Consider the following 22,912-nt stretch of genomic DNA (forward strand, 5'->3'; position numbering starts at 1 on the left):
TGAGGGGCTGCCTAAGAAGTTAAGTATTAGGGATTAAGGCATCAAAGGTGGAAGTGAGGGTGCAGTTGAGAAAATCGGTAGTTGCAGAAATGTTTTGGCGATGGAGGGCCAAAGACTAGACAGTTGGGATTTTGAAAGTGCAGTTGTAAGTGAATTGGGGAATAGTTTTTTCCAGGGATGGATACAGAACGAGGTAGGGTTGGGTGTGCAAAGAGGATGTGGCTGATGATTGATGCAAGGAAGTAATCAGAGATGGCCTTCTCTGTAATTGAAACAATGTGACTAGCATGAAATGGTATGGTCAAGGGGTGGCCATGAATATGGGTTGGGGACTTTACATGGAGGGAGAGATTTAGGGAGGATAAGAGGGTGGTGAACTCAAGACAAGAAAGAACATGATGTGTTGAGATGGAGGTTGAAATCACAGAGGATGAGAAGTCGTTTGATGCAGAGGCTAAGGGAGGAAAGCAGTGAAGATACCTTGGTGAGAAAATTTTTATTGTACTGAGAGGCTGAAAGGAAGACCAGCAGTCAATGGCAGCCTCAAAAGAGAGAGAGGCGCCAGTGGTCGTTTGGCTGGGGAAACAGCTGCTCTCAGATCACAATACAGCAAAAAGGCTGCTAAGATTTGAACCAGGTTCGAAAGTCGAGGTTTGTGGAGGAGAAAAAAAAAACAATGGGGTCACCAGAGATTGCCTTATTAATGGAAGTCCGGTTGAATGTGCTCAGATGAAGTGAGTGAAGAGGACACTGGCTTTGAGAAGGACACTGGGAGATCCAACCCATTGCTCGGGAGGAGTTTGGGACTTTTAACTGCAAGGATACCTTTTCGATGAGAACACTGTAAAAAGTATGTGAGTGGTTTTCAAATGTGTGAATAAGTTAATGGGGAATACCTTTCTCTGTAATTTAGTATGTTAGCCACCTGCTAAGTACTGTTTAATAAATGTTGATATTTAGTTTAGTTATATTAAAAAGTTTCAAAACATGAAATCTTGTCATGTGATTCTTTAATTGGTCATCGGGAAGTTCATATCTCTTGTTTTAAAGGTAGCGGTCTCTATTGAGGTCATAACAATTTCGATGGTAGAGGTCGCAGTTTTGGAAGTCACTGTCAAAAGAGCCTTGGTGAGTTGCTGCAGTGTATCTTGTAGATGATACACACTGCTGCCACTGTGTGCTGGTGGTGGAGGGAATGAATGTTCAAAATAAACTATAAAGCATAATTTTTAACATAATAAAATGGCATGTTTCCAGAGGAGAATGCCCATTACACCCCCCTGCCACCCAACGCCCCCCCACCACTACCATTACCATACTCAAATAATGTGCCATCACTTCTGTTTATTCAGTACCTGGATTTTGGCTTTTGACAGTCATGTACCTGTATGCACAGTCACACTCCCAATAACTGTTTTTCTTTACACTCAAGCCAGAGGCTTAACTGTCCTAATAACCTTTCAACTGCCTGATTCCACAGCAAATGCTGAGTGCACATAAGCAAATTCCACACCAATTGGTTTCTCTGACGGATGCATTTACAAATTGGCTGATGTACTGCAGGGTGTTTATACCTTTTCTGCAACCTTCCTGTGAGGTAACTGCTTGAAAGAGTTAAATTAGTTAACACCTTGCTAATTGCTTCCAAACCTCCTATAGCATTATTTTTCTGTGTAATATTTTTGTCTATCTTTTGGCTCCCTTAATTGTAAATAAATTTTGTGCAAAGTGGTCTTGGTGTCCATTTCTTGCCTTGTGGACTAATGAGCACAATAACTGTAAGGAACAAATGCTGGTAGGTTTCAGTTTGTAAGGTGGGCAGCTTGCTTACAGAAACTGTATTCAAGCCATTTGCAATTTGACTTATTCTATTGTTTTTTTATTCGTTCATGGGATGTGGGCATCACTGGCTAGGACAGCATTTCTTGCCCATCACTAATTGCCCTCGAGAAGGTGGTGGTGAGGTGCCTTCTTGAACCGCTACAGTCCATGTGGGGTAGGTACACTCACAGTGCTATTAGGAAGGGAGTTCCAGGATTTTGACCCAGCGACAGTGAAGGAACGGAGATATAGTTCCAAGTCAGGATGGTGTGTGGCTTGGAGGGGAACTTGTAGGTGGTGGTGTTCCCATGCATCTGCTGCCCTTGTCCTAGGTGATAGAAGCCGTGGGTTTGGAAGGTGATGTCGAAGGAGTCGTGGTGAGTTGCTGTAGTGCATCTTGTAGATGGTACACACTGCTGCCACTGTGCGTCGGTGGTGGAGGGAGTGAATCTTTGTGAATGGGTGCCAATCAAACGGGCTTCTTTGTCCTGGATGATGGTATTCTCCCCCGATGTTTCTCATAGAATATGCAGAAGGTCAGTGGATAACATATCAGGAGCAGGAACTCTGGATGATCTTCCCCTTTACAGTCCAAGAATATTGAGGCCAATTTGTTCCAACCAAGCAGTCTTCTGGAAGCTTGAACTTACATTGAAACAGTTTGGAATAACCCCAGAGACTGGGTGACAAAGAATGTTTAACTGCCATTTAATGCATAACCTGGTTACAGTATGGAAATGAAGAATGGAAAAACCAACTCACTAACATGGGTACGAGCATACACTTCAACACGTGCAGGACACAGCCAAGACTGCAGCACATGATCCAGTCCACAAGGCGCAGCAGTTTACAGATGATCGATGATTAAACCAGCCTCAGCTCTTCAGAGCTTGTATATCACAGCAGACTCATAGCTATCCACCGCTCATTGGTGCCCCAAGTTTCCATCCCATGCAGTTGTTACAGTACCCACACTCTGGATCCCCAATCTTGAGCCCGGGTTGCCAATCCTTAAAGATTCTCCTGCAGTCACCAGGAATTAAAGATTAATCTCCAGTGATCCAGGAAAAGAATTCCATACAGGAATTAAAAAAGTAAATCTCTTAGAACACTTTTGTTTATTAACAAAAATATTGGAGATGGGAAAAAGGCTATTTGGCTGGGTGGGGCAGTTGGAGGCAGGAGGTCATGTGATGAATCCTCCAGGAATACGGCCAGTGTTGGCCACCCTATGCTGAGTGGAAACTAGGCACCTATATATTATAAGATAATCGTGGTGTTGTAGTATTCTCAAGGCTCTAATATTTTCTGAGTCTGGCTAAACCTAAATGTTTAAACTTTTTAAACAAATACGAGGGGTGGGATAAATCAGAGGCCAGCTCACTGAATAGATTTTAAGCATCTGCCATAGCAACAGAGGCTCAGCCGCAAGCCCATGGCTGCCCCCTCAGACCAGTATAGAATGCAACACACAGGAGAGCTAAATGACAAGAAACTAAGGGGGGGGAAGAACTGTTTCAAACTACAAATTATGTTTCATGGACTGTAACACTAAAATGATTGGAGTCCAGAATAACACTGCAGCTGAGAGATTTCCCATTCGGTTCTGTCCAATGCAGAGACACCTTCACATTTTTAAATTCTAGGTGGCTAAAAACTCATGTTTAACATGGGACTGAAACTCAATTACCTATCATTTGCCTCACCTCCATGTTTGACCTGCTCATATTTTCCCTGAAAGTACACGGGATACATAGAACATCAGTGCCACCTGTTGATAGCTAATGGGAACTGCAAAAGCCTGAAAATAGCCTCATACACAGCAGTAAATAGAGCACCTGGGAAACATGCAAATTGGCAGACGAATAAAGATAAAAGTCTATCTAATTCACCTTCTACTATCCTGGTACAATGATAATGGGGTTGACTAATCATGGTGATCAATTGCTATCAGTCTACAACAGACCCAGCATTAGACAAGGAAAACGCTTTGAAAACCATCAGCCCCAAAGTCATCTGATCCTCCCAAGCATGCTGCACTCACCACAGCCTGGTCATTGTATGATAGGGGTTTGGGTGCTGATGGAAATAACAAATATAGTCCTTGAAATTGGAACACAGCTTCATAACCAGATAGGTGTTGCAGCAGCATATCAGACTTCCAGTGCACTCAATAGTGAAGTGCTGGTGCATGCTTTTAATTTCCAATTTGAATACCTTAGTTCAACCATGAAGCTCCAGGAAGGCTCTGAATAGAGGTGGAGCAGTGCTCAACAGGCCAGGGAACAACCTGCTGGGGAGATGCCACTGGGCCAGTTTCACATATCTCATCATGGCCAAGCAGGGTTCTGCACAGGCAGTGGCTGGGATCGAGATATCTGCTCTGTCCTCTCGACCACAGGAGATCTGTGCACAAGTCGGTGGAGCGTGTGGGTATGGTGGTTGGGACAAACAAGAGAAAGAAGAAAAGTCACACGTCTTCACATCCAATTGCAAAGCTTAAAAATCAGCTCAATGCCACTCCAGGGTTAAAACACAGTGGAGCTTTAACAGCACCATTAAAGCCGCACTCTCAATGCCTCCTGAAAGGGTTTCTTCTCCAGGTGATGTAGTAATCTCTGACTGCAATGGGGTTTCAAAAGGGAAAGTCAAAACATTAAACTTCATGAACAGTGGTGTTAGCACGTCCTGCTGTTGCTGGCTCTTGAGATGGGAAGTGTTTAGCCCCTTGGGTTACCAGTGTGCGTTTCTCATCTTTGCCACCTGGTGAAGCAGCGCCGTATGGCTGGCGTACAGTTTCTGCTGCTCTTCGATATCCATCCACTTTACCGCACCCGCATCGTCCCCCGCCTGAAGGTTCAGCTTTCCCACACTGTCGCCTGGAGCGAGAGAGAAGCAGAAGAACTCAGCAAGGGACTGGTGAGTTACACAGTTCGGGGCAGGGAGATGGGGATGGGGGAACAGCACATGGGAGGGGGAAAAAAGAGAGAGACAGATGTCATACTGATATTCTGTATCTCAATTCAAACCTGAAGAATGGCTCATTTGACAGAGGTTGGGGAGAGGGAATCAACAGTCACCAGAAGAACAATTCCCCAGTGAGAGAGGCAGGGCAGAAAATTACATACATTAAATTTAAGATGAAATACATTATACATCCAGCAGTACCCAGGTTATTTATATTTTTCCAGGACTGGGCACCTCTGAACTAGTCTATCTGCCCGGCCATCAGTGAAAGAACGGAGATGTTTTCAGATGGACAGTCCCATGATTTTCACTAGCAGGTGGCTCTGGAGGGAAGGAAACACAAGATGCTGGGTTTCTGTTGAGCTGCAAATTCAATTATACTTTAGGTGTCAACCATGGCTCAATGGCAGAATGCTCACCCGAGTCACATGATTGTGGGTTCAAGTCCCACTCAAGACTTGAGCACATATTCCAGGCTAACTCTCCACTGCAGTACTGAAGGAGTGCGACACCGTTGGAGGTGCTGTCTTTCGGAAAAGACATTTAACCGAGGCATAGTCTGCCCTCTCAGGTAGACAGAAAAGATCCTAAGGCACTATTTGAAGAAAAGCAGGGGAGTTATTCCTGGTGTTCTGGCCAATATTATCCCTTAACCAAAATCACTAAAACAGATTATTTGGACATTATCACATTGCTGTTTGTGGGACCTAGCTTTGCATAAATTGGCTGCAACGTTTCCCTCAACAGTGACTAGACTAAGCTTCAAAGGTTGTGTTCTTCAAAGAGAGCTTTGGGACATCCTGATGTTATGAAAAATACTATATGCAAGTCTTTGTTTTAAAAGCAATAAGCTTTATATATATATTACAAGTGGCAACAGTTCGGAGTAGCAACAAGGGAGAACTAGGAGTAAACGCTTCTGCTCTTTTAGCTGCTGAAAGTTATGAGGTTAGAAGATCAGGGATTAGGATAAGAGAGGCTAAGCCCACACAAAAAAAATACAGGAGCCTTCATTTCTGCTTCTTCCTGGGATAAGAACAGTAATACAGCTAAAGAGTGAATAATTACCTGTCTCATCGTGGAAATTCATAGCCACCGTCTCAATCCAAGCACTATCAGTGTTCCGAGGATCGTCTACATATCCTTTGAAGACCTAAGGAGATATGGAACTCGGTGAAGATTCAAAGAGACATACACTTTGGATTCTGGTTTCACTACTTCACCTCCCACTATACTGAGACAATCTAGCTTGCAGTTTGGCTGAATAACAATGAAATTCTTGACCAACAGAAGATAGTGGAAGGAGTGATTGCGGGAGAGGAATGAGAGACGGATAAGAATGGATCAAAGAGATGCCAGACTGATGGAGGAATGAATGGAACAGAGTGACGGTACAGAGAGCAGAGTGACAGACGCTGAGCGGCAGGCTGAGCAGAGTGACCTGTATGGCACAGTAGCCAACAGATCTTGCAACTCAAGCCTGTTACAAATAGTCTTCTCCTGTTGACGTAAAGTCACTAAATTCAAATTACTGGATTATTCAAATTTTATTTGGAAGAAGCTCTCCACCATTGGGGTTTTCCTTGCCTCACATCTGGATGTCTTGTAGGCTAATACATAGGGATTGATTGTTATGATTCGTCAACAATTCCATTGTAACATGTGATTACCAGGATGGTAGAAGGAAAACTAAATGGGCCGGGGTCTTTCTTCATCCAAAATACCTATTTTCCTATGAATTATCGGGAGTAAACATTAGTTACAGGCAGCCTGTGATCCAATCCCTGATCGTCTGTTTGGAAGACAAAAGCTCCACCATCTACAGCAATTACTCATGTAATTATACATCTCAGCACAGACAAAAGCCTGCGTGAACTTAACATTTATTATACAAATATATTTTATCCATTATGTACTGGGATAATTAATAAAATTTTCACACATATAGAACAAACCATTGATTAAGGAACAACAGGATGTGCCACTCATGAAATATTTTCACTAAACAGTCAGGCCTGCTGCCCAGAGTTAGGTCTATGCAACTGAATTAGGTAGAGCAGAGGTTCTCAGACTCTGCCCGAGTGAACCCCTGCATTCTTCCTGCCTGTCCGGCTGAGGAAAGGCATGATGCCCCCACCCCACCTGCTGTCCAAAGGTTTACTGGATTGCCTTTACCTGTAGACTCCATGCTGCTGTATAGTCAGCTTCAGAGTGGTCTCCTAATCTGCTGACAGACTCTCTAACAATCATAGAATCAGAGTGAGAAACATTCTAAACTGTTTATACTACACTTCACCAGGGAGGTGTGCCAAACAGTTTGAGGATTCCTGAAGTGATGTCAAACATACAGCTATGTTTTACTATAAATGTTGCACGACCTACCTAGCTGTACTTGCATCCAACCATTCTCTCATTACACATAAACCAACTCCCAATCCATCCCCGTACAGTCACTGTGTCAGTGATCTTTACTCTCACTGAATCATCCCTGGTAAGTACCGGAAAACTAACCAGTCTTTCATAAATATGTTACACACGTACAGCTCCTTCTCCCATTTTCTCCCTCTCAAATACACACACACACATTAATCACAGGAACTGCTGTTGAATATCAAATATTTGAGAGATATAAAGGTGTAGCTCCTTAAATCATCTAACGTGTATGGGCACTGTGCAGCATTGCACTGGTCATTTGAACCAGATGATCCAGGGTTTGATTCCCAGGCTGTGCCAAGTCCACTGTTTGCATATCAGCCAGCAGTTGGAGCTCTCCAATTGGTCTCAGAGAACCTGCTGATACACACGTTCTGAGCTTGTACCATCAAGAGCCATCACTTGGGAGGTATATGGAGTGCTGACAGGTACCCAATGGAACAGTACCCTAGCAAGAGTCAACCTTCCTTTCTTCTTTGGCCTCCTTGTCTCGAGAGACAATGGGTAAGCGCCTGGAAGTGGTCAGTGGTGTGTGGAGCAGCGCCTGGAGTGGCTATAAAGGCCAATTCTAGAGTGACAGGCTCTTCCACAGGTGCTGCAGAAAAATGTATTTGTCGGGGCTGTTACACAGTTGGCTCTCTCCTTGCGCCTCTGTCTTTTTTCCTGCCAACTAAGTCTCTTTGACTCGCCACACTTTAGCCCCGCCTTTATGGCTGCCCGCCAGCTCTGGCGAACGCCGGCAACACCTTCCTAGCTTTAACATATGTTAACTGCAGCATAAAACTTCCTCCCTACTCTGTCCCAACTTCACGTCAAACCCCAAGTTAGGCAAAGAAATGCCTACTCCCGAGTGTAACCCGATTGAGATTCCTAATCTCCAGAGAGAAAATTGCTCACAAAAAATTCTCAGTGAAACGACAGCACCTTAGACTCCCATATGGGGAGACAGACCACACGTTTCTATCTTCCTGGTACCAGATAGCAGTATAATTAGGACATAAATACTGTAATACAGACCATCTCTCCAGCTTGAAACAGGGAGTCAATTAATACTTTCACTTTTTGTCTCTTGGCTTCTGGTAACTCTAAGGAGTTCAATGCTTCTTCTCCAAACTCTCTCCTGAGAGTGACTGATACCTTCTCACCAGGGTCTATCATTCCCTGTAAGGAAATATGAAGGGATACAGCTTCTGAAAAGATCACCTGGTCTATATCTATCCTCATAACTTTCAGTCCTCTCCCTATTTAGATATTCATCCAGCTCCTTTCAAAAAGGTACTAATTCATCCAGCAGAAACTGTTTTTCCAACAGACACATCAAAACCAGCATCTCCAGCCAGGATGGGTGGCATCCCTTAATTTAGCATTTTTTAAAATTCTTTCGTGAGATGTGGGGGTTGCTGGCATTTGCTGCCCATCCCTAAATGCCCTTGAACTGGGTGGCTTGCTAGGCCATTTCAGACAGCAGTTAAGAGTCAATCGCATTGCTGTGGGTCTGGAGTCAGATGTAGGCCAGACCAGGTAAGGATGGCAGACTTCTTTCCCTAAAGGATATTAATGAACCAGATGGGTTTTTACAACAATCAATGACTGTTTCATGGCACCATTACAGAGACTAGCTTTCAATTCCAGATTTTTATTAATTAATTGATTTTTAAAAATTAATTAATTGAATTTGAATTCCACTAGCTGGTGAGATTTGAATCCATGTCCTCAGGGCATTAGCCTGGACCTCTGGATTACTAATTCAGTGACATTACCATAACACCACCAGTTCCCCAGCTTAAAACTTCCTCTAATCTGCCCTAACATCATGTCTCAAACTCAACGTCAGACAAAGAACTGCCTTCTCCAACAGGGTGACAGTTTGTGACCGAAGTGAGGTTCCCAATCTAATTACAGTTTGTGCTGAGGACTTTCATGCACTAGAGAGTGGGCTGGGACTGCCCAAGCTTTCATGTAGAGCCTTACAGCCAGCAGTAAGAGGGGACCTTCACCTAACTTGTTTGAGCTGGAGGCAAATCCTGATATCGGAGATGAAAGTAACATGTTTATCCAAAAATTAAATTGATTGATGTGGCATTTGTATAGGGCTGCTCCATGAGTTTGATCCCATATTTCCCCACATTCCTGAGTGCTCCATGGTGCAATTCTAGGGGCAGGACAAAGGAATAAAAAAGGGATTTCAGCAGGGTCCCTGCTCCTAATCACCATCACGCGACCTCCTCCACCAGAGGAAGCTCAGAGCTATGTGGACGCCTATCACCATCAAATAGCTGCCAATGCTCACTGCGCACGTGAAGAATAGCAGTTTAGGGTGAGGTACTGGAGGAATGCTGGCACATTGGGAACTGTACCACATTAAAATCCACTGTCCACTGCAGAGGGAGGGAGGAAAGGCTGACACAAAGCTGTGGGGAAAAAGCACAGCGTCAGTAATAATCAGCATCTGTCAAGAGTCCGAGATTATTTTCAAGTCACCAGGGAGCAAGCTGGAATTTGAATAAGGCAAGTTAGATCTGTAGATCAGTGTTTCCTGCAGCCTTACTTACCCCAGGAATGGCCCATTCCTTGTTGTCTTTTCTACATATTGCTACAAACTGCAAGATAGGCTTCCCAGAGCGACTGTGTGTCACTGTTTTTCCAACCTCCCTCTTCCACCTGCGAGAGAGAGAAAGAGAGGCTCCTAAGAAGCAGATCGGTCGTCAGGAACAAAACATTTCATCTGAGTGCACCACAGCTCTCTGGGAGTTAATGTGGGCCTTTTTAGTTCTGTACACAGAGCAACACATTTTACAGTCCAAAATAAGCTTGTAATATAGCACTCATCTCAATCTTTGAATTTCTATATTACAAACTTAATTCTCCTTTAGGGTCGCCATCAAAACCATGGAAATATAGAACCAAAACTTAAATCAGCCAGTACCTATTTACAAAGTTTTTTCATTAAGTATATGTAAAGGGTAAAATACTGTTCTTTATTCTGGCCTAAAAGGTCAGTGGATGCATAACTGTGTGGTGTAGTACTAAGCCATACGGACCAAAAGGTCCCAGCTTTGATCTGGAGTCTTTCCATTTTTTTTCATTTGATCATAGGATACGAGTGTCACTGGCAAGACTAGCATTTATTGCCCACCCCTAACTGCCCTTGAGAAGGTGATGGTGAGCCACCTTCTTGAATTGCTGCAGTCCATGTGGTGTAGGTATTCCCAAAGTGCTTTTACCTTGGTGAGTTGCTGCAGTACACCTTGTAGATGGTACACACTGCTGCTACTGTGTGCCAGTGGTAAAGGGAGTGAATGTTTAAGGTGGTGAATGGGTGTCAATTAAGCAGGTTGCTTTGTTCTGGATGGTGTCAAGCTTCTTGAGTGTTGTTGAAACTGCATTCATCCAGGCAAGTGGAGAGTATTCCATCACACTCCTGACTTGTGCCTTGTAGATGGTGGACAGACTTTGTGGGAATCAGGAGGTGAGTTTTTTGCTGCAGAATTCTCAGGATCAAAGCCAGGGCAGCAGTCACAGGCAGTACAACCACCTTCAGTGCCCCTGGGCTCGAGAGGAAGGAAATTACAAAAATAAGCCCAGGTTCCTGCTCCTGCCTTTTTTCCATCAATCCCTATTGGGGAATGAAAACCCAAATACAGCACTCCAGAAAGAGTTACACACACAAGGCTGTTGGATAGTGTCATCAGCAACAAACAGCACCTCTTGCCCCTGCCCCCCCCCCCACCCCCATTCTCAAACTTCTGAGTCTTGCCTTTATACACTCAAATTGTGGAAGAGCCATAGTTACACTTTTCCACATCCCAAGCATTTAGAATTATTACATTTCTCCCTTCCCTCCTGTTCAGTCTCTGACATCCTATTAAAATATAACACATTGCATCCTCAATAACGATTCTGTGAAACAAATGCACAACTTTTATCAAAACACTGAACAAATACATATACAGTATTACAGGTATATCCAGTTCTCTGGTGTTTATGGTAGTTACCCTGGAACCTTTATTGATGTAATGTATTTCTCCACCTACTGTTCTCTCCCTTTGAGTAACTCTCGTGGTTCAGTGACATTATAATCAGTCTGGCAACTAGTTCCATTCAATCTCCAGAAATGTCTCAAATTGTCTCGAACCAATTTATACGGTCTGCTTCAATGGTTTCTGAGTGAAAACTTTCCTTCTTACTCCTAATTCCCTCATTTTTAATTTGTCTCTTTGGTATTTGAGTCTATCTACTGTCAGAGAATGATTGGTTTGGATTAACTCCTTTCATAATCTTAACGGTTTCAATTATGTCACTTGAAGTCTATTTTCCAAAGAAATCACGACTAACTTCCTTAACTTTTCCTCATAACTTATTAAACTCCCAATATCCAGATTCATCTTTTTGCTTATCTCAGTACCCTCTCAAGAGCAATAATGTATCTCTTACAAATAGTCAGTATTGTTAGGTATTCAGATTCAGTTAAGGTAAGTTTAAAGGAAAATGACTTATTAAGCCATCATTAGGTTAATGAAGTGTTTTTAAGATGATTAAAGAATTTGATAGGGTAGTCCAGAACAAGGAGACACAACCTTAAAATTAGAGCTGGGCCATTCAGGGTTCATATCAGGAAGTACTTCTTCACACAAAGGATGGTGGAAATCTGGAACGTTATTCCCCCAAAATTTGTTCAGGCTGGGGAGTTAACTGAAAATTTCAAAACTGAGTTTGATAGATTTTTGTTTGGCAAGGGTAATAAGGATTATGGAATCAAGGAGAGAAAGTGGAGTTAAGATACAGATTAGCCATGATCTAAGTGAATTGCAGAACAGGGTCAAGGGCTGCGCAGCCTACACCTGTTCCTATGAGCCTCCCTGCAAAACAGAGTGTCAGCATCTGGGGGTTATTACATTGCAAGTCCTTGCCATACAGCTTCATCCTCCAATATCATTATCCCGAAATGCAGAAAGATCGGCAAAGAGATTCCCAAACAAACACAGCACATACCTTGTCACAATAGGGTCTGCTGCATGATTAGGGCCCCATCTTCCCAGGAGTCCTCTGCCCTTCAATCCAGTCCGTCCACAAGGATTCCTGAGGCACAGAATTAAAGACAGGAGAATCAGCCAGAACGGATTCACTGACTCAATTGGAAGAATAATTGAGCATTCACCTAACTATGGCCCAGGACACACATTGAGGATATCTCATCAGAATAAAGTTGAAATACTGCCTGCATAAGTGGCACTGATGTCATAACTCGCAAATGTCAAAAATGGTCAGCTCCAAATAAGTGCTTTTATCAATCCCATCACACTGCTTCCTCTTTTTGCTTCTTTGCCTAACTCGATCTTTCCCTGCTTTCCATCATCCTACAGGTGAGAACGTTGACAACCTGTTCTCAGAGCACTTTCAAAACTGCTTTAAAAGCAACTGCTTAGAGATGTATACCATTGCTCTCCCTTCAAATCTCTTTCCTAATAGGGGAACTCCTGGTCGTTGTTCAATGCCTCCCCACAGCAACACATAGAAACTCAGCTCAGCAGTGTGGGAACTGTAGGAGCAAACACAACCTATCAACAGTGCCCTACATACACAAACCTTTCTATGGTGTGTTGGAAAATATTTTGTGTATTTCATGGAAGGATATACAATGATGTGAATAGTTTGTGCAGAAAGTCGTCACAATTTGTGACATCAGAACCTTTTTTTGTGCTATACTTTATGTTCTTCTGCTTTCACAGCCCCTTGGTTCCTTCTCCTAACCTGTCAACAGAAATTTCTACACCAATTGTAATTTTCTTTTGAAGAAGAAGCTGAATTTTGTGCACATCAAGCTCAGTCATGTTAGTACTAGAGATTTGGGGATTTCAAAGTCAGGGGTAGCACAGCAGGGGTGCAGAGTTAAGCCCAAGCAACGTATCTCAGTCTTAACTTCAGAAGAGTACTGATTTCAGCACATCTTGCATTTGCCACACCAACCATCCTGTGGCCTCTGAGATAGTTATTGCCAAGTTAGAAGTTAGTGGTGGTTTTTTCTATGTGACCATGCAGTGAGTAGAAATGTTCATCCCATCAGCCCATGGTGAGGTCAGCAGCCAGTATAAAACCCACACCACAGCCCATTTACCCTTTCATGCTTTCAAAAACATGAATCAAACCTTTTCTCTCCCCTTCTCTCCATTCCAACTAGAACAAGTCCAAAGAAAACGGGCTGCTGTTTTCTTTTTAAAATTGTTCTCATCAAAGTGAAATGTGTTATAGTTTGAGGAACGGACAGTTTCCAATTCCAGCACCCAATGTCAGCTTCAAACACTTGTCAGGTATAAAACAGCCATAACAATGTGCCTGAGACCCAATCTGAGAAGAGCATGCCCATTTACAGCAGAGTGACATTATTTTCCATTTGCCACACTAGCCAGCCTTAGTGATATTGTCAATTAGGAGCAGTGTAAGCCCACACCCACTGGATTCAGACTACTGACACTGTCCAAACTGATTTCACAGAGGACCCTTACAGCCAAGGATGGGATGGATTTAAATTAGGATACAAGGCCCATGTCTAACTTACTGCACCACCCAATTCTCCAGAAAATACATTCTACTGAATTATCCTGTTACAATTGGAAATATCCGTACGCTTAGTGATGTCTTTCATTTGTCATATTGAGTTGCTGGCTAGGGATGGTCAGGAAACAGACATTTGTACAGATCTTCCCTTAAGTGTCATTCCAGTGACATGATGAATGGAAACAATGGAGTAGCTGACAGCACTTCTCAAGTGTGACAATATTGCTAAAGAAAATCATAATGTCACATAAGAGGTAGATCCCTACAAAACGCCTGCTCCTAGATGGTTGGTAACAAGCAGCTAAACAGTCACAAGACGGCAAGTTAAAGACACACATACACAGATTTATAACACTTATTTAGCAGATTATTCCCCTCTTAGGTCTTTTAACACCCACCTATTTCATATGCATGGTTAACAACACTGAACATAAAGCTTCGAAGGCAGTACACTGCAATATATTAGAGGAGGAACAGAGTCAAGTAGCCTGAGGTATTGTGTGGATGCAAGCAAGCCCTTGGACATGCTTATATAAAAGCAAAATACTGTGGATGCTGGAAATCTGAAATAAAAAGAGGAAGTGCTGGAAAAACTCAGCAGGTCTGGCAACATCTGTGGAGAGAGAAGCAGAGTTAACTTATCAAGTCTGTGACCTTTCATCAGAACTGGCAAAGGTTAGAAATAGAACAAAGATAATTACAGCACAGGAACAGGCCCTTCGGCCCTCCAAGCCTGCGCCGATCCAGATCCTCTCTCTAAACATGTCGCCTATTTTCTAAGCTTCTGTATCTCTTTTCTTCCTGCCCATTCATGTATCTGTCCAGATACATCTTAAAAGACTCCATCGTGCGCGCATCTACCACCTCCGCTGGCAATGCGTTCCAGGTGTCCACCACCCTCTGCGTAAAGAACTTTCCACGCATATCCCCCCTAAACTTTTCCCCTTTCACTTTGAACTCGTGTCCTCTAGTAATTGAAACCCCCACTCTGGGAAAAAGCTTCTTGCTATCCACCCTGTCTATACCTCTCATGATTTTGTACACCTCAATCAGGTCCCCCCTCAACCTCCGTCTTTCTATGTAATAGGTTTTAAGCAAGTGAAGTGGGGGTGGGGGGAAAGAGCACAAAAGGGAAGGTGTGTCTTAGGACAGAGGGCCAGAGAGATTAACTGTCAAGGAGATCATGGGGCCCTTTTTTATTTTTATTTTATTTCATCCTTTTTTGTTTACCATGTGCCTGCCTGTTTTTTTCATGTTTGTGCTTTTGGCTAGGGCTGTTCATTATTCTGTCATTATCACCCTCTCAGCACTAATCCTTTGTCTTTCACCACACCATCAGCATACTCTCTTTCCCTTTGCCCCATGACCTCCTTGTCAGTTAATCTCTCCAGCCTTCTGTCCTATCACACACCTTCCCTTTTGTTCTCTTTTCCCCCAACCCTCACTTTACCTGCTTAAAACCTATTAAATTTCTAACCTTTGCCAGTTCTGATGAAAAGTCACTGACCTGAAACATTAACTCTGCTTCTCTCTCCACAGATGCCGCCAGACCTGCTGAGTATTTCCAGTACTTTCTGTTTTTATTCCTTGGACCTGCTTGTCTGCATTAATGGACATTCAGAGAGGAAGCCTCACCGTGGCAATCCGTTCATCACATTATACAACCCAATATGGGATGTTCTATCCACTCCATCATCCAACTGGTTGAACTTCAATGGTATGGCCAGCTCTCCTCCATCTCTGTAAGTGAAAACAGAAAGCAAGAACAGCCCAATTACTGTTGTATTGTATTGTGTTGTGTAACACTAGGATGGAGCAGGGCAACTAATTAAAACACAGAAAGGGAGAGGATGCATGGCATGGGCTCGATGGCATACACTCCATAAATGAGTTATGGGGGCCGTAACACCATGAGTTAACTCTAAGTGACTCACTGTGTCACTTATTAGTAAAGATGTACATTCATGCCTTGCCTTTTGCCCTTTTCAGTGAACTAGGGACTATTTTTGGACTCGTTGAGGGGTTTATACAAGTGTCAGGGGTGACACAGTGTGTCGCAGATGCTCCTGTGTCAGAAAGTTGTGGATCCAAATCCCACTCCAGAGACTTGAGCACATCATCTAGGCTGACACATCAGTGCAAGACTGAGGGAATGCTGCATTTTCAGAGGTGCCTTCACTGAGGCCCCATCTGTCCTCTCAAGTGGATGCAAAAGATACCATGGCACACTAAGAACAGATTATTTGGTCATTATCACATTGCTGTTTCTGGGTCCGTGCTGTATGCAAATTGCCTGCGTGTTTACTCTGTGACTCTGATGGTACATTACATCAGTGACTACACTTCAAATATATCTCTAACCTTTTCCAGTTCTGATGAAAGATCAACAACCTGAAACGTTACCTATTTCTCTCTGCAAAGATGCTGCCTAACCTTCTGTGTATTTCCATCATTTTTATTTTTACTTCAAAAGTATTTTATTGGCTGTAAAGTGCTTTGAGAAGTCCTGAGGTGGTGAAAGGCACGATACAAATGCAAACCTTTCTTTCTTTTATGTTCCTATGTTCTTAACTGAAGTAACATAAGAAATAGGAGGAGTAGGCCATACAACCCCTCGTACCTGCTGTCACATTCAATAAGATCACGGCTGAACTTCTACATCAACGCCATTTTCCCACCTTATCCCCATAACCCTTGATTCCATTAGTCACTAAATACCTATCGCTCTCCATCTAGAATATACACATCATCTGAACATCCACAGCTCTCCAAAGATTCTAAAAATTCACAACCCTCTGTATGAAGAAGTTTCTCCTCATTTTAGTCCTATATGGCTGACCCTTTATCTGAGACTGTGACTACTAATTCTAGACTTTCCAACCAGGGGATATAGCCTATCATCTACCGTGTCAAGTCCTCTAAGAATCTTATACCTTTCAATGAGATCACCTCTCATTCTTCTTAACTCCAGAGAATATAGGCCCATTATACACAATCTCTCCTCAGGGGATAGCCCTCTCATCTCAGGAATCAACTTGGTGAACCTTCATTGCACCCTCCAAGTATATTCTTCCTTAGTTAAGGGGACCAAACTGTACAAAGTAGTCCAGGTGTGGTCTCACCAAAGCCTATATAATTGAAGACTTCCTTACTTTTACACTCAAGCCCTCTTGCAGTAAAGTCTACATATGATTTACCTTCCTAATTGCTTGCAGTACCTGCATGTTAACACTCTGTTTCTTGTATGAGGACACCCAAATCTCATTTAAGACTAAGGAGGAAATTCTTCACTCAGAGGGTTGGGAGTCTTTGGAATTTTTAACCAGTGGCTGTGGATGTTCAGTTCTAGAACAGATTAAAGGCTGATATAGATTTTTGGATTCTAGCAGGAGTAAAGGGATTGGACGGGAGTTGAGGTCAAAGATCAGCCATAATTTGATTGAATAATGGAGTAGGCTCAAGGGCCTACTCCTGCTCTTATTCCTTATGTCCTTAGAAAAAGAGAGAAGTGGAGAGTGAAAGGATTTAGGGAGCACGAGGCCTAGATGGTTGAAAACACAGGCACCAATGGTGCGGCAAAGGGAGAGGGGAATGTACAAGACACCAGCTCCAAGGAGAGTTTAAGAAGTGGGGTTGTAGGGATCAGAGATTACAGAAATAAGGAGGGACTAGGCCATAGTGAGTTAAAAACAAGGGTGGCAATTTTAAGGTTGAGGCATTGGGGGACCAGAAGCCAACGTAGGTCAGTGAGGACAGGGGAGATAGATGAGCGAGACTTGATGAAGGATTTGATTCAGGCAGCAAAGTTTTGGAAGAGCTGTTTCCAGAGCATGGAGAATGGGAGACCGGCCAGGAGAGCATTAGGAACTGAGTAGGTTATTCTACCCTTGAGCCTGTTCTATTAGACCATGGCTGATCTGTACCTTAGCTCCATTTACCTTTGGTTCCGTATTCCTTAATAGCATTACCTAACAAAAATCTATCAATTTCAACATTGGAACAGTTGAATCTGGAAGTGATAATGTGTGTCAGATGCAGATGGGCTGAGGTGGGGCAGAAGTAGGGGCTGTTACTGAGGTGCTCTTTGCAATGGAGAGCAGATAGGGTTGGAAGTTTAGCTCAGAATTGTATAGGACGCCAAGCTCGCGCAGTCTGGTTCAGCCTGAGACAGTAGCCAGGGTAATGGAACTAGTAGCTAAGGTACAGAGTTTGTGTCAGAGGCCAAAGGCAGTGGCTTTGGTCTTCTCAATGTTTAACTGGAGGAAATTACAGCTCATCCAAAACAGCATGTCAAACAAGCAGTCTGACAACAGAGAGGGAGGAGAAATGGGAAACCATGGAATTATAGACTAGTTAACCTAACATCCGTTGTCAGGAAATTACTAGAGTTTATAATTAAAGATAGGGTGACTGAACACTTTGAAAATTTTCAGCTGATCAGAGAGAACCAGCATGGATTTGTAAAGAGTAGGTCTTGCCTGGCGAACCTGATTGAATTTTTTGAAGAAGTGGCTAAAGTAGCGGACAGGGGAATGTCTATGAATGTGATTTACATGGACTTCCAGAAGGCATTTAATAAAGTCCCTCATAACAGACTGTTAGCTAAAGTTGAATCCCATGGAACTGAAGGCAAATTATTGACCTGGTTAGGAAATTGAGGAAGGAGATAGAGTATAGGGATAATGGGCAGAAACTCTAATTGCCAGGATGTGACTCGTTGTTTCCCGCAAGGAGGTGTAGGGCCACAACTATTCACTGTATTTATTAATGACTTAGATGATGGGATAGAAAGCCATGTATCAAAATTTGCTACTGACACAAAGATAGGTGGCATTGCAAGTAGTGTTGGTGGAAGCATAAAATTACAAAGAAATATTGATATATTATTTGAAGGGGTAAAACTGTGGCAAATGAATTTCAATGTAGGTAAATATGAGATCATCCATTTTGGGCCTATAAAGGATAGAACAGGGTACTTTCAAAATGGTGAAAAGCTAGATGCGGTAGAGGTCCAAAGAGACTTGGGGGTCCAGGTACATAGATCATTAAAATGTAATGAACAAGTACAGAAAATAATCAAAACTGGAATGCTGGTCTTTACATCCAAAGGACTAGAATACAAGAAGGTAGAAGTAAATCTTTAGCTATACAAAGGCCTGGTTAGACCACACGGAGTACCGTGAGCAGTTCTGGGCACCACACCTTGAGGAGGATATTTCGGCCTTGGATAGAGTGCAGTGTAGATTTACCAGAATGAGCTGGACTTCAAGGGTTAAATTGTGAGGAGAGATTACACAAACTAGGGTTATATATTTGGAATTTAGAATGTGAAGGGGCGATTTGATTGAAGTTTCCAAGATATTAAGGGGAACAGATAGGGTAGATGGAGAGAAACTATCTTCACTGGTTGAAGAATCTAGGACTATGGGGCATAGTCTAAAAATTAGAGCCAGACCTTTCAGGACTGAAATTAAGAAACCCTTCTACACACAGAGGGTAGTAGACGTTTGGAACTCTCTTCCGCAAGAGAAATTGGTACCAGATCGATTGTAAATTTTAAATGAGATTGATAGATTTTTGTTATTCAAAGGTGTTAAGGGATATGGAGCAAAGGCAGCTATGTGGAGTTAGGTCACAGACCAACCATGATCACACTGAATGGTGGAACAGGCACAAGGGGCTAAATGGCCTCCTCCTGTTCCTATGTTAAATACAGTTGGGTGTCATCAGCATACATGTGAAAGCTGAGTCCATGTCTCCGGATGCTGTCACCAAGGGCCAAGGATAGATTCTTGGGGGCTTCTGGAGGTAACAATGTGGCAATGAGAAATGACACCGTTGTTGGAGATGCTCTGGCCACGGCTGGATAGATAAGAGTGGAGCCAAGTGCAGGCAGTTAAAGACCTGCACGAGTCTGCAAATGAAGCCCAACCCGGCCCGAATGCTTTGATTTTTCCCGCATCCGACCCGACCCCCGGAATGGAGTTGATTATATTAAAGAGGTTGTGCTCTACCTTGGATGGAATTGCTCACTGCAGACTAGTGTGGAGTCCGGATGCACGTTTCCCACCTTGACGTCCTGGCTGTTCAAATCTGGAAGGTTTTCCCTACCTGAGCAAAAGGCTGTATCCGTCTCGTCCCAGACCGACCTGACCCGAGCCCGAATGCTGGACCAGGAAGAGAGACCTGACCCGAAACTGAAACATGTAGGCGGGTCTGGTTGGGTTCGGATCGGGTAGCCATGCTCTACAGGCAGTCCCACTGAGCCGGGCAATGTAAGAGAGGCAAGGTGTGGCCATCCAAGTCAAAGGTAGCTCAAATGGTCTATGTGCAGGTACTTTGTTTCTTAGTATTGCTGAAAATAGAGACATGTTGTTGAAGCTTTTTATCTTGCACTCATCAGGACTATCGCAAGAATTGGTTGTCAGCGTAACCAATTTAAGATTGTAGGTGGGGCTCGCAGTGTGGTGCATTTGAGCGTACTGCAAGCTACATATATTAATACACAAGGCCCTGTTCTTTGCAGACAGAAAGAATACGTACAAACATTGCGCCTGTTTCAGCTGAACAAAATAAGTGACAACTATTCGCTGGTTCATTCCTCAGGGCAATGCCTTGACCAATCAGGGTCAAGCTGCCTGGTTTAAATTTTAAACAAAGCTTGGCAGTTAACTGTTAGTCACCATAAACTGATGCATTCACCATGGCAATGCCTCTACCAATCAGAGTTCACTTGCCAACCACAGCACTCTGTTCACATGCAGTATAAGTTGTTGTTTTCCCTTACATTGGTTATTCTTACGATTGTCCTGATGAGTGCAAGACGAAAAGCTTCGACAACGTGTCTCTATTTTCAGCAATATTCATGTTCTATACCACTAAACTACTAATTTTGTTTGTTCGTTTCATGGAATGTGGGCTTCACTGCAAGGCCAGCATTTATTACCCATCCCTAACTGCCCTTGAGAAGGTTGTGGTGAGTCACCTCCTCGAACCACTGCAGGCCATATGCTGCGGGTACTCACACAGTGCAGTTAGGAAGGGAGTTCCAGGATTTTGATCCAACAACCTTGAAGGAACGGCGATATAGTTCCAAGTCAGGATGGTGTGTGGCTTGGAGGGGAACACAGAGGCGGTGGTGTTTCCGTGCATCTGCTGCCCTTGTCCTTCTAGGTGGTAGAAATCGAGGGTTTGGAAGGTGCTGTCGAAGGAGTCTTGGTGAGTTGCTGCAGTGCATCTTGTATATAGTACACACTGCTGCCACTGTGCATTGGTGGTGGAGGAAGTAAATGTTTAAAGTGGTGGACTGGGTACCAATCAAGTGGGCTGCTTTGTCCTAGATGGTGTTGAGCTTCTTGAGTGCTGTTGGAGCTGCACCCATCCAGACAAGTGGAGAGTATTCCATCACACTCCTGACTTGTGCCTTGTAGATGGTGAGTTTGGGGAGTCAGGAGGTGACTCGCCTCAGAATTCCCAGCCTCTGACCTGCTCTTGTCGCCACAGAATTTATTTGGCTGGTCCAGTTCAGCTTCTGGTCAATGGTTAACCCCCAGGATGTTGATAGTGGGGGATTCAGCGATGGTAATGTCATTGAATGTCAAGGAGAGATGGTTAGATTCTCTCTTGTTAGAAATGGTCATTGCTTGGCACTTGTGTGGCGCGAATGTTACTTGCCGCTTATCAGCCCAAGCCTGAATGTTGTCCAGGTTTCACTGCATATTGACATGGACAGCTTCAGTATCTGTGGAGTTGCCAATGGTACTGAACACTGGACAATCAACAGCAAAATCCCCACTTCTGACCTTATGATTGAGGGAAGGTTATTGATGAAGCGGGGAGAGGCAGTGGTGTAGTGTTAATGTCACTGGGCTAGTAATCCAGAGGCCCAGTCTAGTGCTCTAGGGACATGGGTTCGAATCCCACCACGGCAGATAGTGAAATTTGAATTCAATTAAGAAATCTGGAATTAAAAAAAGCTCGTCTAATGGTGACCATTAAACCATTGCCGATTGTTATAAAAACCCATCTTGTTCACTAATGTCCTTTAGGGAAGGTAATCTGCCGTTCTTACCTGGTCTGGCCTACGTGTGACTCCAGACCCACAGCAATGTGATTGACTCTTAAATGCCCTCTGAAATAGCCTAGCAAGCCACTCAGTTCAAGGGCAATTAGGGATGGGTAATAAATGCTGGCCTAACCAGCGATGCCTACATCTCAAGAAAGAATTTAAAAAAGCAGCTAAAGATGGTTAGGCCTAGGACACTACCCTCAAGAACTCCTGTGGCGATATCCTGGGACTGACATGATTGGTCTCCAACAACCAAACCATCTTCCTTTGTGCTAGTTATGACTCCAACCAGTGGAGAGGTTTTCCCCCGATTCCCATTGACATGAACTTTGCCGGGTCTCCTTGATGCCACACTCAATCAGATGCTGCCTTGATGTCAGCATTTGCTGGACAGTGAGATCACATATCACACTTATTTCATCTGTGTACCTGTAAGGTGGATCCGCCCAGGGTGGTTGCCTCAACACTGAGGGGGCAGTGTAGTTGACTGCCTTATAATCAGCCCATGGCACTGCCCAGTCCACTTTATCATCAGGGACAGGGAAACGTCGGATTTCGGAGCCTGGGTACACCTCACCACGCGCCTTCTCATGGGGGCACTTGAGAAACTCCATGGGCAGCACAAGCCCCACTGACAGAGACTTGAATAGAGGATGGTGATGGGGCTGTCGCACTGCAGCCAACCTGCAAAACAGAGTCACTGACACTTAAAGGTGTGTTGTACTCCATCAAATTGGCATATATTTAAAAATATTATTTTAAAATGATGTAGAACCATCGAAAAATTACTGCACAGAAGGAGGCCATTCAGCCCCTCGTATCCATGCTGGCCAATAGAACTAGCTGCTCAATCTAATCCCAAATTCCAGCACCTGGTCCATAGCCTTGCTGGCTACAGCACTTCAGGTGCATGTCCAAGTACCTTTTAAAAGAATTGAGGATTTCTGCCTCCACTACCACTCCTGGCAGTGTCTGGATTACTGATTCAGTAATAACCACTATGCTACTGCACCCCTGCAATTCCTGATCTAACAGTGTACTATATCTATTGTTTCAGGGACCCTGGTA

General features: G+C 43.6%; 1 protein-coding gene across 2 annotated transcripts; it reads right to left on the bottom strand.

Moving 5' to 3' along the window:
• Positions 1-1,360: 1,360 nt before the first annotated feature.
• On the bottom strand, positions 1,361-22,529 carry LOC137382813 (ADP-ribose pyrophosphatase, mitochondrial-like). 2 transcript variants are annotated; one of them, XM_068055270.1, is made up of 7 exons: positions 22,274-22,529; positions 15,412-15,516; positions 12,214-12,300; positions 9,774-9,882; positions 8,239-8,382; positions 5,857-5,941; positions 1,362-4,700 (listed from the first exon to the last, which is right to left on the bottom strand). In XM_068055270.1, the coding sequence occupies exons 1-7, from the start codon at positions 22,456-22,458 to the stop codon at positions 4,555-4,557; spliced, it is 861 nt and encodes a 286-aa protein (XP_067911371.1). In that variant the 5' UTR covers positions 22,459-22,529; the 3' UTR covers positions 1,362-4,554. The 2 variants fall into 2 exon arrangements, with proteins under 2 accessions (XP_067911372.1, XP_067911371.1); XM_068055271.1 differs by lacking the exon at positions 8,239-8,382 and having other exon boundaries at positions 1,361-4,700.
• Between the last annotated feature and the right edge of the window lie 383 nt (positions 22,530-22,912).

The sequence above is a fragment of the Heterodontus francisci genome, chromosome 23 (genome assembly GCF_036365525.1).
Source record: "Heterodontus francisci isolate sHetFra1 chromosome 23, sHetFra1.hap1, whole genome shotgun sequence".
NCBI classification, from domain to species: domain Eukaryota; kingdom Metazoa; phylum Chordata; class Chondrichthyes; order Heterodontiformes; family Heterodontidae; genus Heterodontus; species Heterodontus francisci.